This window comes from Protopterus annectens, chromosome 1.part2 (assembly GCF_019279795.1).
Source record: "Protopterus annectens isolate FY-2018-M chromosome 1.part2, PAN1.0, whole genome shotgun sequence".
NCBI classification, from domain to species: domain Eukaryota; kingdom Metazoa; phylum Chordata; order Ceratodontiformes; family Protopteridae; genus Protopterus; species Protopterus annectens.
The window spans coordinates 122,155,353-122,172,921 of NC_056727.1; the positions used below are offsets into that span (position 1 = coordinate 122,155,353).

Genomic DNA, 17,569 nt, shown 5'->3' on the forward strand with positions numbered 1-17,569 from the left:
ACTCTTTTCTAAAGATTTCAGTTTCAGTTGTGTTGTATCTGTTACTATGTTCACTACTTCTAATATAGTTGGTTTAGATTTTATTTCCATTTTCTAGTAATTGCCTTTTTGGCAGCCAACATCATTAGACTTAGCAAGGCCTTACCATGTCTAGGCATTTCTGATTTTGTATCTTAGTTCAAAAAAAATCATCTCCCCCCATCACACCAGTCTGCCCACCCAGCATCTCTGACAGTGCATCCCGCAGGGAATCCATAAAGTCCAGTAACCCACTGCACTCCCAGAAAATGTGTTTCCAAGTACCTCTTTCTTCCCCTTCACACCTCCAACATTTGCTGTCTACTTCAGGAAAATTTCTGTGGAGTCTACTTGGGATATAAAAATATTTATGTAAACAGTTGCAAGCAAAAATCCTAAATCTTCTAGATTTTGTTGCATGTGTGGGAGACATGCATGTACTCTCCCATTGTTTCTTTGTGACTTGCTTATTCAGTCTCTCTTCACAATCCTTTCTAACCTCCTCTGATTGATTCTTATCATGCAATAATTTTTATGCTCTGCTAACTGTTCCTTTTTTAATGACAGCTTCTGTTCTAGAGTCTACTAAAAATTCTACCAGTGCTGGTCTTTCATTTAGGACCCCCCTATTTCGTTCTCTTTGCCTATATTCTGATATCAGTCCTTGATAGGGAAGACGATCCCTAACCTGCAGTTCAAATAAATTCTTGGCCTGTTCCTGTTACCTTTCCCTTTCTAGTTATTTGTTATACCTTAGTTCCTTTGCCAATTTTTTGCCTGTTATCTGTATCCCTGATTGCAGTCATCCCTTTCATCAGAATCTCCTTTCTCCTTTCCCATTTTGGCTTGGTTCTTAAAATATTTTCTGCTACTTTATGGATATAATATTCTGTAGGATTATTGTTGTTCTTCTTAAAGGTCTGCATCCAAAATCCCAGTCTCTCCTTGTTTCTTGAGCTTCCCCCTGTTTCAACATCATCCCTTTCCACTTTGAATTATAGTTTTCTGTTTGTGCTATGTGTAGGAGCCTTAACTGTGTAGCTCTGAAATACCCATTCAAGTTGGGTAATCCCAATCTGTCCTGTTCTAGTGGAAGAATCAGCTTATCCCACTTGACTGCTGCTGCCGTCTTCCCCTCCCAGATTAAGGCCTTCAGCTCTTTATTAATTGCTATCCACAACTTCTCTGGTGGATAAAAATATGCCTGACCAGTGTACAAGACTAAAGGGACAAAAACATTTTGATTGTTTGTATCTTACTATCCATATAACAAAGCTTCAATTTTCTCAGTTTTTGTATTATCTTTCATTTAGTCTTTTCCCACATATCCTTAGCTGCCACACAGAATCGTTTTTAATCCATATGCCTAAATACTTCATTTTATCATGTCCCCAAAAATACAGATATTACTGAATCAATTTGTGTGTGGGTATGTAATTTGCCGCTATTGTCTTTGTTTCAGCTTCATTAATTTTGTATCCCGAAAATATTTCAAACTCTCAAAATGTTCACAGGACTGTAATGTTTCTCTGGTTTTGTTGAGTATAAAATATCACCTACAAATAGAGCCAGGTTTTCTTGATTACCATACCAATTATATCATTGAGTTTCTGAGTCCTTTATTTTCTTTGCCAGTGGTTATAAATATAATGCAAAGGGGAAAGAAGACACCCCTGCCTGGTTCCTCCACTTTAATTTTTGCCTCCGATCCCTCATACATCTCTTAATGAACCTTATAATTTTTTCAGGAAATGCAAATGCTTCCATTGCCCTGCTTATAAAGTCACAGCTTACTCTGTCAAATGCTTTCTCTGCATCAAGATCCTCCAACAGCAATGGCATCTTCTTACATTCTGCTTCCCTCTGGATCATCGGTGTCCTGTTAATGTTGTCAAATGTTTGCCTCCTCTCCACAAAACCGCATTGATCCATATCTGTCAGTTTTGGCATTATGTTTGTCATTCTTTTAGCCATTATAGACATGAACAATTTATAATTATGGTTGAGTATTGAAGACATGCTGTATGTGGATTGGACACACTAAATTGGCACTAGGTGTGAGTGTGTGCCTTCTGTGGAAGGTTGGGCACTGGGCTGGCAACTCAACACTGTAAAAGTCAAAAACAGAAAATGGTGTTGGAGTGGTAAAATGCCACCAGTAAATTAAGATATACCACTCTATGTAGCCAATAATCCTACGACCAAGGTAGAAAATCCAACATTTAATGAGTAAAAACACTCGGTAAAAACTGCCACTGAAGGCACAGCGAATACAGAAAACAAGATAAAAATGGTGAAGCGCTTTCATCATAAGACTTCATGAGAACAATGAGAAAAGTAATTCACCACAACACTGTAAAACTCCACTGCCAATCATGAGCAGACAGTTGATCAGCTGTGGCGACTCCTAACTGGGAAAAGCTGAAAGAAGAAGATAGAAATGGGCCTGTATGAAGCTGGGTCTGATGGATCTTTACCCTCTTTAGGTATTACAGCTACCACTGCTTTCTTCCAGGGCATTAGTACTTCTCCTCCTCCTTTTAAGATACTGTTAAACAAAACCTTCCTGATCTTTATCATTTTTTTCCCTCCCAGCTTCCAAACTTCCACAGGAATACCATCTGTTCCTGGGTTCTTTCCTATAGATTGGTTATACATCACAAATCTCATTTTATTTCCTCCTATCCTAACCAATTAGGTAATTCACCCTCATCTACCTCTAACCTTGGCATATTTAATTCTTCCATAAACATTTCTATTTGTTTCTTTGCTTAATTTCCATATTTCTCTGCTTTATGTAGACTTTAATAGAATTTCCAAAATATTTCTGATGCCTCTACAGAATCTTGTTACCTTCCTTTGTTATAGACTCCATAAGTTTGGCAACAGCCCTTTCTACTTTTTGTTGCCCGAGTCTTATGCTAAAAGTTTTTCTGTTCTACTGTTTTCAAAAACAGCTGCTTAACAGCAATCTTTCTAAACTTGTGCATATTATCGATGTAATCCCTTATTTTCTGCTTAGCATTCTGCAGTTGATCCTCCTCTTGTTTTGTGAGATTCTCCCTATTCTGCAGTACTTTAACATTTGTCAGTCCCTCTAAATAATTCTTGTTGCTTCTTATCCATAGCTCCCTTTCTTTTATGTCTACCATAGTTTTAAACCCCCACCTTAATTTTATCCCACTCCTAGCTATATTTTCAGAAGAAATTTCTATCCTCTCTAATAAGTCCTGAATAATCTCCAATACCCTTTACTTAAATTCCTCTCTTTTCAAAAGGTAGGTGGGAATATGCCAGTGTCTCATTTTTATTTCATTACTGTGTTTTTATTTTGGTTATTAGTGCATGATCTGAAATAGCTATTGGGTGTGTATCAAGACCTTAAAATAAATGAACATGTTCCTGTGAAATTTAAATTCTGTCTAGCTTAGCCCAGTTTTTATATCTTGGGAAATGATATATAAATTTACTCTGAACTCCTATTACTGAATTTGCATCTTCCATGCCAAATATTTTCATAAATTTCTTCAAAAATCTACCCTCCTTTGTTATACCTTCCCTTCTGCCCCCCTCCCCAGACACATCTTCACTGTTTCAAATCAAATTATATTCCCCACCTATAAGTAATATTCTTTGCTGAAAACTGATTATTTCTCCCAGAATTTTCTTAAACTCCATTATAGCAAGTTTTAGGTGGAATATAAATACAAGCCAGTATAATCCTCCTCCCTTGCCAGTAGCCCCTTAGCACTACAAATCTGCCGTTATTATATTTTTTATCATTTTCTATCACTATTGGAACTCCTCTTGCAATTAATATAAGTACTCCTCTTTTCCTTTGTCCCAGGTATTCTGCTGAATAACCATCCTTAAAGCCTTTCTTTATCAAATTCACATGTTCAGCTCTTTTTATGAGTCTCTCCTGTAACATAGTTATTTGCACGGTACATTTTTTAATATAGTCCACTACTCTTTCTTTTTGTATTTATCTGTGAGACCATTGACATTTAAAGACATTACAGAAAGCATCATTGCATTAAAAACTATTATTCCTACCTTTTATGTATAACACCTTTTTGTTAAATGTCTACTTCCAGGTTTTGTGTTACATGCATACACTGTTTGACAGGTTGAACTTTTATACAGTTGTTTCTTGTCATATCCATTTGAGCCTGTATCACATCTTACAAAACTGTTTTATTGAAAGCCCTCAAACAAACAAAAAAGAACACACCCCCAATACCCTGCTGAAACACATATTAACTTGATACTAACAGAAAAAACTGTGTACATCTTCAAATACTAAAGTTTTACCCTTCTAATAGGAACAAATGGCCCAAAATGACAACCACACTCAGACTTGATTTAACATAAAAGAAAGGTTAAACATGCTAAGACACATGATGCAGCCTGTGCTTCTGCCAAGTGCTTATTGGTTCTGTCTTTTCTGTATAGTTCTCCCAGGTGAGAAAACCGCTGAATGCTTTCAGAGAACATTATGTCCTTGCCAGTTTCTCTTCTCGGGTTTTTTTTTCTTAAGCCAATCACTCTCCACCAGCCTGTAGCCAGTTTCTCTTTATCAGATTGTTTCCATGGCGACACAAGAACCAATCAGCCAGCTTCTCTTTTATCAGATTGTTTCCATGGAAACATGAAGACGAACTGCAGAATTGCTACTGAGCATACATGTATTTGTTAGAAAAAAGCCTCATAATAATCACTTTTTCATTTACTCGCTTACCTTTAAAACTTGTTACTAAACCAATCTAAGATCCTTAATCCAGTGATTTCCTCATGCAAGAATGAGAAAAAGCACATTAATTTTTCTTTTGTCATGCCTACATTTCTTAAAACTGAACAAGAAGAGAGAGAGAGAAGGGCGAAAGAACAACAGCACCTGTTTACAGTCCCCATTACACTTAAAAATAACAGAGAAAACTTTACAGCATACAAAGAAAATCGTACACCACAAAAATAGTGCTAGTAAGAAAAAAATGTCTTTACTTACTGTTAACTTTCTTCCACCTTTTCCCCTCCCCAAAGCATTGTTTGAACATTAATGGCATGAAGTAGGGCATATTCTTTGAGTCTCCCACAAGTCCAACAAATTCTGAAAAAGTCCAATATTTCCAGATTTTCTTGTTCTGTCATATTTCACACACATAATTATTGCATTGTAATCCTACATTGTTACTAGTTTTATTAGTGTTCATCTCCACCTCCCAAATCCTGTCTCTGCTTCATTTCCAACGTACTGTCAATTCTTCTAGTCAACTCACATGCTCCCTTCCTTCACTCCTACATTTTTCTTTGAAACACTGGAAAGAGTTTCACAGGTACAGTCTCTCTCTGGTCTTTATCACCAGAAGAACAAGAAGCAGAATCTTTCTGTTATACAGCTCACTTTTTGTTGGACTAACTTTTGTATTTCCTCCTTAGCATGTACTTCATCAAAAATGATTTTTTCCATCCAGGGAAGAATATTTTGAAGACAGCTGGGTACAGCAGTTTGAATCTCACACATGCATTGCTACATTCTCTGAATAGTGAAATAAATTTGCTTCTCTTCTACCTTGGGTGTACAGTGAGTAATCATTCTCCACCACAAACACTCTGCTGTCTCCCAGTTTTAGTACTTTATCCTTCTGCCACAGTTTTATCAAAATCAACTCCTGTTGGTAGGATTGCATCTTTACTATTAAAGATCTAGGTTGTTTTCTCATAGCCACGTTTGGACCATAGACATGATGTGCCCTTTCAACTAACATCTCCTGCTGTGGAATACCAGTCCAGGTGCTTATTTGTGCTTTCATAAAAATTAATGCAGTCTGTTCCTTCCAGCTTCTCTTGTATAGCTGAAAATCTCAGGTTTTCATTATTTTTTTAAACATCTTTTCTTGAGCAGTCCCATATTCAGCCAGCCTTTTCTTCATTTCAGCCTCTTATTTTTGCAGCTTTATCACCTCATCTGAATATTTGTTTAAACCTTCTTTCATTTTTTTCCAGTCTTTTGTTTGTGTTGATACACTCCATCAGTGTTTAACCAGGTCTGTGTGCAGTTGCCTTATATCTTCCTGTAGAATTCATGTCTGGAGGTTGCATTGCTTTTTGCTGAACAGCTTCAGTCAATGTTTCTTCCTCCCTTTTTGTAGCCGATTTTTTCCATGTCCTCTGTATTTTTTTCCTGGCATCCGGGCAGTAGACTTACTAATCAGTTACTGAAATTTACCCATAAACACAAGTCTACTGGTCTCCTCTGCTGAGTGTCTGTTTTCACACTGGAAGAGCTAGAATTAAGCTGTTACTCAATGTGCAGCCATCTTGAAAGTCCTGGTACATAAACATCTTGATGACATTTTGGCAATTTGAAATGGTTCCAGAAATTAATTTAGTGAATTTATTGAATATACGAATAGCACAATTGATTTGCTTGAAGTTTACATCATTTTGGGCAAAACTTTATTTCTTTGTTAGCTGTATAGAATGAGATATTAGATGTAGTATTTACAGGAAGCATCAGTTTGCTAACATATACCTTCATAAAAGTAGAGGACTTTTCAAGGCTGGTTAGTGATTTTGATTGTGAAAAAAGAGTTAAATCAGGAAAAAGATGTTGTTTTGGAATCTGGTTCCTGGGGTAAGTAACCCTGTTTATAATCAGGCCTTACACAGAGTTAAATCACTTATACAGAGAGCAAGTCTTTCTGAATCATGATAGATTTACACTGAGAACAACTCTTGAAATCTGGCCAAAAGTGTCTTTTGTTCACAAAGCTTTTAGTAAAGTATTTATGTAACAAGACTATGTTCAGTAATAGCATGATTGAATTATTTTACATTTAAACAAAAATTGTTTTAAAGAATAACTTTTATTTTTGAAGTAAGTTATTTTATCAATGCTCCAGTCCCACTTTATCCATCTCTTTCAAATACTTTTTACCTCTCTCCCTTAACCAGACTTTCAGTGTGTACCTTAATATTTCTTCCACTATCCTTGACTCTCAGCTGTACGGTGTCTTCTCTCCCCGTTCTAGCTTTAACTCTAATCATCCTTTCTTCTAATGTACCACACCCCTTACCTCATTTTAATTGTATTAACTATACTGTAATCCTTCTTACCCATGTCTTATAAATAATATGTAATGTTAGCTTATCACATGTATTTCACACAAACTGTTTGCACACTAAATATTTTTTGATGTTTGAACTTAGTGTTTTATATAATGTCACAACAAAAGAATTATCTTTTTTGTACAGATATATTAATAACTTTCTCTATAATGTACCATCTCACCTTGCTCAGACCTCATCTACAGAAGCACCCATGGCTTCTAATTCTCCATCTGGGTCTTCTGTCTCACACAGACTTATGGAGCCTCAAGCTAAGTACATGGTTTCTCCATTTCCCTTGATAGCCAAGAGTTTGTCCTTATCCCAGAGTGTGATTTGCATTCTCTCCATTTCACAAAAGCAATCACTCAACATTTACAAGAGCAAAAAAAAAAAAAATTCTCCATATGGGCTGCTGGACAAAGTGTAACCCCTTTTCTGTTTCTATTACAATGATTGTACAGTGCCTTTCAAATTTATTTGAGGCTGGCTGAAGTTGCTATTACGGTACAACTTGGCATCCATTTCTAATTTTCAGAATGGTTTTCAAAACCATTGTCTTGCATTACACGAGCTCTGCAAGGCCTTTTGAACGTTTTCATTTTGTGTCGTCCAGCCTCCAGGACCACATTTATGTACTGAAAACTCTGACCAAAAACCCTTTTGAGTCAGTCTTGTCCACAGACATAAAAATTTCAGTCCTGTAAAATTTTATTTTGATTGCCATCACGTCAGAAAGGAGGATTTCAGAACTTCAAGCCTTATCTTCAACTCCCCTATACTTGTTTTTTTTTTTTCACAAGGGCATTGTGTCTCTGAGATCCAACCCGTTCTTTATTACAGAAGTTACATCAGAAAATAATCTAAATCAGCCAATCCATGTACCTATTTTCTTCCCTAACCATCTTAATAAAGGAGAGTACCTTCTACACACCCTGGACTTCATAGGCAACTCAAATTTTACGTCCACAGAATTAAAACATTAAGGAAGTTGGACTGAAAAGTTCCCAAAGTAAAACTGTCCATATAGCTCTCAGACTGTTTTTCATTTCCTTTGCATTTTCTTGCTGAAACAAATCATTAGCAGCTAAAGCAAGAGCTGACTCTACAAACTCATTATGATGTGGCATAGCAACAGATAAGTAGAGATGCATGGTTAGCCACTGTGCAGATTGGGTGCAGTGGCATTGAAGGTGGCCTTGGTCAGGGCATGCGCTTTTAAATCACATATATCCACTCTGATCAGAACGTTCTGGTGAGCTGATCAGATCCTTCTGCTACTTACATGAGTGGAAGCTAAAAAACTTTTATTTTACTGTTTTAGTCCTCTAACCATTGAGCTTACCCCTCCAGACCACATGTCTAACCCATTTGCTCCCCTGGGTGACAGCCCTATGACCCATTCATTCCCAGGGACAAGGGTCATTCCTACTGGGAGCAGCACCGTCATTGCAAGTATGATCTAAGATTTTTCCACTTAAGCCTGGACTCCCACATTCATGCTTATTAATGTGCAAGGGCTTGGGATGCAGTTTTACCACAGAAAGTGTTCATAAGCACATATCCCTCCCCAAGTGAGATGAACTGTCTTTTAAATCTAGTCATTCCTTCCCAGCCACCCCTTCAACTCTGACAGGCACCCAGTCCTATTTATCCCGCTACTACAGTGATGCTAGCCTCAAAACAGCAAATCTTGCAGGAACTGTTACAATGATGGGGGGTTCTGAGACTTAATATTTGCTTCTCGGGGATATCAGCTTGTATGACTTATGACTTTCACAATTTTCTGCAGTCAGATGTTCCAGAAGGCAAGGCAAGAGAGAACAAAACTCATTTTAATAACCTCACTTTGATCAAGACTTCCTTAGTTCTCCTAGCTTAGTTTCCAGTTCCTTAAAACCCTAGACTGCGCTCTGTGTTATTACAGAAAATGGGGTCTTCCTTACATCTAGAGCTAAAGCTCCAAAAGTTTACGCCTAGTTTTCTCAAACGCAGCTTCATTGAGGAAGCACTGTACGGTTTTCAAGAAGCAAGGAGGCCCAACACTAAGAAGTTGTACCTGGCCAGATTGAAAGGCTCTTCAGTGTTCTGCTAATAGTGTAGAACCAGCTTTTGCTTCTGAGCTTGTGGTTCTGAAGTACCTGGCTGAGTTCTTCCATTAGTGGGTTATCCTGTGCATCTATTAAAGTGCACTTATCAGCTATCGCATCATGTTTTCCTGTAGACATTATCCTTTGTCATCCCTTTCAGTAGTCTGACAGTTCTTTGAGAGAGCTCCATCTTAGACAGCCTAGGAGATGGAAATCTTTCTACCTACCTTGTGGGATGTTTACTCTGTGATAGAGAAGATAAAGCAGTAATTCTTTTTAATGTTTTCCTTAGTGTCTTAAATAGTGAGGCTGCCAGACAGAAAAGACTGATCAAAACAGTCATTCTCCCTAGGACTACTTGTGAAATAAAGATGCTAATGTTCAGTAAAAAATGATTTTACTAGCAGTTTATTGTGGTTTCTGAATAAGCCAGATGCAAAGAGACATGCAACAGAGGCACTTCCTTAAACAGCGGTTCTTATACATTTGTGACCTCAGAAGATTTTGGAGGACTTAAAGTGGTTGTTTTATTCTGCGTCTTCATTTCAGTAATACAGAGGTTGCTGACCTGTTTCGAAACCAGGTTAGGTCTGGCCCTACAGCTAAGCTTCTTTGATCTTCTCAACTGCAACTGTCTATCCATCACACTACATTCATTATATGCAATTCAGTGCACATCTACTTGAACCCAAATCTGGATCTCTTGCCAGTGATAGTTTTTCTACTTAAATTCTTGAAAATCGCACTGAGGTTAATTGCTTATCCGGATTGTATCAAAGGTTAAGTCCCTGCTGTTTGGAAACAGATACATAATTGTGCTATTGCACAGCAACAGTCCTTCTATGACTTTGGACAACTACCATCTCTTACAACTTTTGTCTTTACTCTGTAATTTTTTAAAGAAATGTGTGCTCTTCAACAAAATCTTGTTAACCTCAAATACAATGTCAATAAATAAAATCTGCATAGCATGGTTTTATGCTAAAGCGTTAAACACAGCACTTATCAACTGCAGCAAGTTAGCACATGTACTTTCCTTGGACCCATTCAAAGCATTCCATACAGTATGTCACTAAGCATGAGCAAGATCCTTTGAGTTCACGATTTCACTGTCATTTCTGAAAAGTGGTTCTGTAGCTACTTGGGACATAGAGCAGGTGGATAGTTCTTTCTCACTTATGAACTAGGAATTCCTCAGGGCTTTGTATTAGCCCCATTTCTGTTCATAATATTAGTGAAAACGCACTTAATCACTGTAGAGCTTCACTGCCATTTGAATGTATAGATGACTCTGCTGTTAATTTAGCTGACCGTTTACTTAAACAATGCCGTTTAGCTTTCACTGACTGCACCAGTGGTCTTATGCAGAGGAGTTGCACCTGAATGCCTCTAAAACTAAGCCGATACTGTTCATAGGTAGGTACTAGGCTATTGGCCCTAGGGTCTGTATAAGCCTAGCCAAACGGTACCGTGGCTTTTGCCACCCAAGAAAATTATTTTCCTGTGCCCCTGTCAAGCAGAGCCACAGAAGTGATCCCTGGGGTGAATTTCTTAACTCCCATCCAATCTTCAAGATTTTTCTTGAAGAGTGCTAATGAGGAGCTTTGTTTGATATAGATAGGTAGTTTGTTCCATAGTATGGGAAGTCTCTGAGACAGGAATCTATCCCTCCAGCATGTTCTGTTTATTGTGGTGACAAGGTTTAGGTCCCTAGAGCATGTATCTCGGAGGGATTGAGATTTCTTTACGTGGAGCATGTCCATCAGCTCTGGGTTTGATATAGCTTTGTAGGTTAGGCAGAGATATCCTCTGAGTAGACTATATGCGACAGAGTAAAGCTGGAGTTTTTTGAGACTGTCTGCGTAGGGCATCTGTTTGAGGCCAGTAATCCTCTTTGTGAGGTATTTCTGTGGCCTTTCCAGTTGTTGTAGATGTCTTGTAAGGTACATACCAAAAGGGGCTTTGTACTCTATAATGGGTCTAATGAGTGATGAGTAGAGGGGAACAAACACCTCTTTTTTCCTGGATGGATGATGTGTGCCACGTAGAAGGATTTCCTGACTACTGTGGCGATGTGATGATCAAAGGAGAGACTACTGTCCACCTGTGTCCCAAGGTCTCATCACACTTTCGGTGTTAAGTAGACTACCGCCTAAGTGGTAGTTCATGGGTACAGAGTTTTTACCAAAAGGGATGACAATACACTTTTTGGCATTGAGCTTGAGGCCATGGCTTTGACACCAGGCATCTGTCTCAGTGAGGCCTTTTTATATGATGTCCACATCGTTAGGAGTTTCGATTATGGCTCCTAGTTTGCAGTCATCTGTGAACTTCGTTAGCCAAAGACCTTCTGTGTTAGCCTGTACTTCAGAGAAGTAGATACCAAACGGGAGAGGACCCAGGACTGAACCCTGTGGTACTCCACTTGTCACTGGTCTGAAGTTGGATTTAGAGTCTGCTACTTTTACAGTGTAAGTTCGGTCAGTGAGCCAGCTGGCAACCCATCTTGTGACATAGGGATTTATACCTAGTTTAGTGAGTTTGTCTATAATTCCAGAGTGGGGGATGGTGTCGAAAGCCTTGACGAGATCTAGATAAGCTGTGTGTACCACCTTACCCTTATCTACAGCTTTGGTGACCGCTTCAAAGAAATCTATCAGATTTAGGAGACATGGTCTGCCTTTTACAAACCCAAACTGGGAAGGGTCCAGAGTTTGGAGATTACCAATGTCATTGTTTACAAGTTCCATGATGATACACTCCATAGCCTTGCAGACCAGGCTTGTCAGGCTAATGGGGAGGTAGTTCCCGGGGTCCGTGGTGGCTCCCCCTTTGTGGAGTGGGATAACTGTTGCTGTGCGCCATTCAAGTGGTCACAAAGCCTGAGGTGAGGCTATGATTGAACATGGTACTTAGGTGGGGTGTCAGTTCGTTCTGTAGTTCATGTAGAACGCAGCCTGGGATGTTGTCAGGTCCCATGGATGCTGTGTTCTTGACTTTGGAGAGTGTTTTTTTTACCTGTGCAGCCGTGATTACAGGTACTTTGTATTCTTCCGGTATAGAGATGGGCCCTTTAGGGGATGAGAGAGGGATAAAGTTAGCACTGAACCTATCTGCCAGGATGTTGGCAATATCAGTTGGTTCTGTATATTTCATGCCATTGTGCTGCAACTCAGAGCAGATCTGAGTGTTGCCATTGAGATTCTTGACTTAGCAATAGAATGCTTTGTGGTTGTCTTTAGAATCAGTGGCGATTTTGTTTTTGTAACTAGCTTTGGAAGATTTTATGAGGGATCTCAACTTCTTACTGAGGCTGACCACAGAGTTCCTCCTAAAACTTTTAGTCTCTCACTTCTAACTCTTCCAGTATCACCAATATTGAATGCACCCCAACTCGGTCAGTGTTGCATTTTTATATAATCTTCTTTGACCTCTCATCTATTGAAGGAACCAGTTCTATAAACTTCTTGGCTGTGTCATTGGTTATCAAGTAAAATTTGACAAGCATATGAACAGCATGATCATTAGGCCTAATCAACAGTTTGGACAATTATACAAAGTAAAAGTATTTCTCAACTAAAATCAGGCTTGTTGATAGCTAATGCATACCTTCTTCCAACTCTATTGTAATTCTGTGCATATTTTTACAGGGCTTCAGTACAGAAGCATATTTTTCTACAGGCCACCGTGGTTAGACCCTTCACTGTTTTTTTTTTCTCTCCAAAAAGTCTGCACTGCTTATAAGTAGACCATCAGTAGACTACCATTTAACAAAACTTTGCTTATAAACCTTTGTGTTTTTCTCTCTGTTGCTGTTGGTACTTTGAATGATTTCCAGTACATCCTTGAAAAAAACATTTGAGGCTGAATCAAAAAAAAAAAAATCTTCATTTGCAGTGGAAATTTCATTGTGATTCTTAAACTGTGACCTGAACATTCTGTTCTGCCCATTTGATCCTAGTTTTATCAGATGTAATATTACTCAAATCTTGAACTAGACCTTGGATCCTTGCAGTTGCTGATGCATTGTACTCCTTTTTTACCTGATCCCTATTTTCTGATGACTTGTAGTCTTTCTCATCATCCACCATGCATTTCCTCATCTTTCCTGCAGTTTGTCAATGCCATTAAATTTCTCCTCTCTCTCATATTATTAGTAGACCTTACCACCTTTTGCCTTGTGTATAAATGTACAATTCTAGTAGACTGCTGTGTAATGTTTGCAATTGTACATCCATAGCTACTGTATGTTTTTTGTCATACCTTTCTACTTTTTTTTTGCCTCCTCTTGCCTGCTGATCATCAACCCCTTGTGACTTGACAGGCCCATCCATTCCTCCTGGGCAAGAGGTAGTGATAGCAGATTTCCATCTAGGTGACTGTCAGGTATTTTCTTATTTAAGCCATATTCCCCAGTTTTGTAAATTCACATGTTCTCTGCATAGTTGGTTTCCTGTTTTCCCATGCAACCTGTATCAAAGGGCTATAGTGGGTCCTTGCTACAATTGTTAGAACAAGGCAGCCTTTTACATCATTTAAAGCACCCTTGATGCTAACCGCAACTGCTTAAATAATTGCTAATCGTCATATGAATTAGATGTCAGTGTCACTGACGTGCAGGGAGCAAGTAGCACATCTTCTGTGGTGCTGATTATGTCCTCTTTATCCCATCATAACTGTGGCTGTGCAGATCCACTACTCACAGAACCAAGAAATTTAAGCAGTTTTTTCAGCACTTTGTTTCATTTCTGCTAACTGAACAATGCAAAATGGTGTCAGAACAAACACTAAAACTGGAAAGCAGGTAAGGGTGCACTCTAGCAGAACAACAGCCGCCTTCAGAATTGTCAGCTGGGACAGCAAGCTGGACCACAGATGACCACATGTTCAAAAATATTAGACTGTGTATGTACAGACCAGTATCAGGACAGGATTCACAACTGCTGTCCTACAAAGCATGCTGTGATCTCTTACCTTGTCAGGCTTGTCAATAGGATAATGCAGCAGTGGTCCTTATGATGATAATTGTATACTTGTATGAGTGTATTCTCCATAACAGATGTTCAAATATCAGGATTACTGCTGCAGTTAAGGCATGCTTCCACGTTTCCTCTGGGATAAATGCAATGGAAATAATCATTTTGTGCCCCTTGCCTTTTAGGGAGGATGCACAGAGGTGCTCCTTTTCAGACCTTTACACTGGGGACTGTCCAGGGTGGGTTTATGGGTTTCTTTCTTGGGGAATCACTCCCTTTCTCCTTCTGTCCTCCCAATTGATTGGGAGGTTTTGGACAGAAATCTTTCCTTACTTACAAGGTCTTTTTTCTAGAACTTTTGCAATGGCTTGACAGGGACCTGTTATGGTGTGAAGGACCCAGAAGAGCAGAGTAAAGTCCTATTTTGTTGGTTCAGATCTCCAGGGAACACTTGCTGCTGGCTTCTATTTCCAAAAATGAGCAGAAGATGCACCAGGCTACTGTTCCCCTTTTCAGATAAGTATTGTACCGACAGTTGACATGAGTCGGTCATACCTTTTAACTGTACATAATTTTGAAGAATGTCCAGGTATTTGATTCATAGTTTTGGTTTGTTTTTCATAAAATGTGTGGTTTTCTGGCAAATCCTTGAAGACTGCAGTCACTTAATGTCAGACAGTTTGAGTTTCAGACTTTAAAATTTTCAGAAAATGTGTGCTAATGCCGAACCTGTTATTATTGTAGCTTATAAAAGCAATGTTTAAAATCTATCCCTGAACTAGGGGATTTTGTATCCCTGATTATTTTTGGCTTTGATCAGAATTCATGCAGTAAGAGGAATGGTAAGAGTCCAGCTCCTGTCTGGGACTTCCAAAACCTCTTTACATCAGGCCAGAATGCTGGATGTCTGTTGCTAATTCCTGTAGATAATTAATTTTACTTCAGCAATGGTCTTGTTATTTTAACACAACTTTACTTCTTTATGCCATTATTTCTTTCTCAACAGGGCACAAATTTGCTTGCTGTTGCAGAAGCAACTGTGGCTTTAGCAGAGATGCTGGAACTCAAGGCTGATCCCACAGGTCCGGTGGAAGGAACAGTGGTTGAAAGTCGCACTGACAAAGGAAAAGGGTAAGTTCATTTCTTGCTTAGTACTTAGGCAGCCTGCATGTGATATGTGTTTGCTTAAAGTGATCCTACTGAACTTTTTCCACAACTGTTCTAGCCAGGGAGTTAATATTCAACTTTGCATTAAAATTGATAGGAAACAGAACACAGGAGTGAAAAAAACATGCTTATTTATTTAGGATAACTTTTTAATTGCACCACTAGTATAGTAGCAAGATGGGGGAAGCCAACCCATGTGTCCAGTTAATGACAAGACAACATTTCTGTTACTTGACTGTAGGCTGGGCGCATCTGTTCTGTGTACTGGCAGCAAAACAGTGTGCTGCCATGTAAATCATAATTTTGCTGCAGTGAAATCCTGATAGGTGGAATGACATTCAAGACTGTTTTGTATCCAGGTATCTTATTAGAATTCCCTGAGATTTTATTGTGAACTGCCTCTTATATACAGCTAGAAAATCAGTGATTCAGAGAGCTTTTGTTGTCACAGCTTGTCGTTACACCTAGTTTCTAACTAGGAAGTGGTCTGTCCCCAGCTCACAAGGCTGAGGTTCGTTGCTACATACTAGGCTGTTGATCTTAAGATGCCTAGTATTACATTCCCTTGGTAGCTTTAGCCCATATATTTTGCATAAATATAACACAGAGGTGGGCTGAACAATTTAGTTGGGCCATTTACATGTTTTCCATAACCATGAGGAACATGGGTTCTAAAGTGGGCGTGAATTTGCAGTTACCCATCCATTCATTCAAATTACATATAAATAGAGTAAGAGAAAGACTTTGCCTTATGTGGAATGGAAGACTCTTCATAGAAGCAGTATTCTCTCTGATACAAACCTATCCCTCCAAAATGTTCTATTTATTTTGGAAAAGATATCAAGATCCCTTGAGTGCATGTGTATGATACCACTGGACTTGAGAAAGTGTAGTAACTTTTGACAGAATAAGGTGTGTTAAGGCTCTGTATGTAAGGCAGAGGTAAGCTCTCAGTAGCCTGTATAATGATGAGAAGAGGAACAAGGCTTTGAGACTGTCTGCATAGTTTTCACAATTTATGCCCCCTGACATTTTTTATTAAGAAAGTATTGCTCTCATGCCACTTGTGTCAAGTATTTGGTCAGAAACGTATTCAAAAGGGGCATTGTACTTGATTGGCCTGAGTGGATGCAATACTTTTAGATATACGCTGTGCAGTGAAGAAGGACTTCCTTTTGACACTGGATACATGATCAAAGGTCAGGCCATAATGTTAAAAATACATGTAATTCTATGTGATCCATATGGACCACAGGTTTTTAAGGTTCTCTGATGTCCTTCAAGGATGCATCTGCAGTCATAACATATGGGTTGTCCTGCCTCAGGCAGCCCTTCGGTCGGCCGGATTCCAAAGTCTGGGTCTGGCCTCGGCTGATGTCGCACTTTCCCCGACGTCATAGCTACTGGGGTATAAAGGCATCAGCCGACGCCATTTTCCTCAGTCTTTCTTGCCGCGTGGTGCCCGAAGCAGAAGCTGTTCGCAAGTGCCGGTCGGTCAGATCCAGAGATTTCAGCTACGAAAGATTTCGAAAAAAGCTAAGTACCCCGTTGGGGACTCTTTCTTGCCTCAGCCGATGTCAGACAAAGTAAATAATTGTTTAACTTGTGGGAAACAAATACCTCATAAGGATTTCCATTCTTACTGCCTTCCCTGCTTAGGCCCAGACCACGATGTATCAGCTTGTTTTGCCTGTGTCTCCTTCAACCGACGGACTCTTAGACGTCGGTCGGAGTTTGCAGAAGAATTTTTCGGTTCCGCTTTTGCATATAAAATGCCGTTGGAGACTCCGACTTCGCATTTGGCCAAAAAACGCAGGGAAAAGGACCGACACTCGCAGCCTGCGGTTTCGGCTGAAACCACGGCTAGGCTACATGAAGTGTCTCGGTTTCGCTGAAACCGAGCCCTCGGTTCTTCCTAATGACAGAAACCTTACCTCCGACAACCGAGGCCACTGAGGCCCCGGCCGAGTCGGCTTCAGAAATCCCTACCGAAGCTAGCGCTCAAGATTTGTCCGACACCATTCCGTTGGACATATCTACACCTGCACGTGGGGCAGCTAGGCCCCCAGCTTCTATGTCTATTAAGGCCTTCTCCAGGGCTAAAGCTGCCAAACTTTCAAAAGCTTTACCTTCCAAATCTACTTCTCAGAGGCCTTCCTCAAGTTCTCAGATTCTCAGTCTTGCTGAGGACCTGATATCCTTGATTAA

At 39.3% G+C, this 17,569-nt stretch overlaps 1 protein-coding gene across 1 annotated transcript in view; it reads left to right on the forward strand.

The window, feature by feature from the left end:
* The window catches only part of MTIF2 (mitochondrial translational initiation factor 2), a gene marked incomplete in the record, with an annotated part of 1,010,271 nt that overhangs the window by 437,427 nt on the left and 555,275 nt on the right, over positions 1-17,569 (forward strand). The window contains 1 exon segment of the mRNA XM_044055171.1: positions 15,201-15,325. Coding sequence (XP_043911106.1) covers positions 15,201-15,325 — 125 coding nt within the window.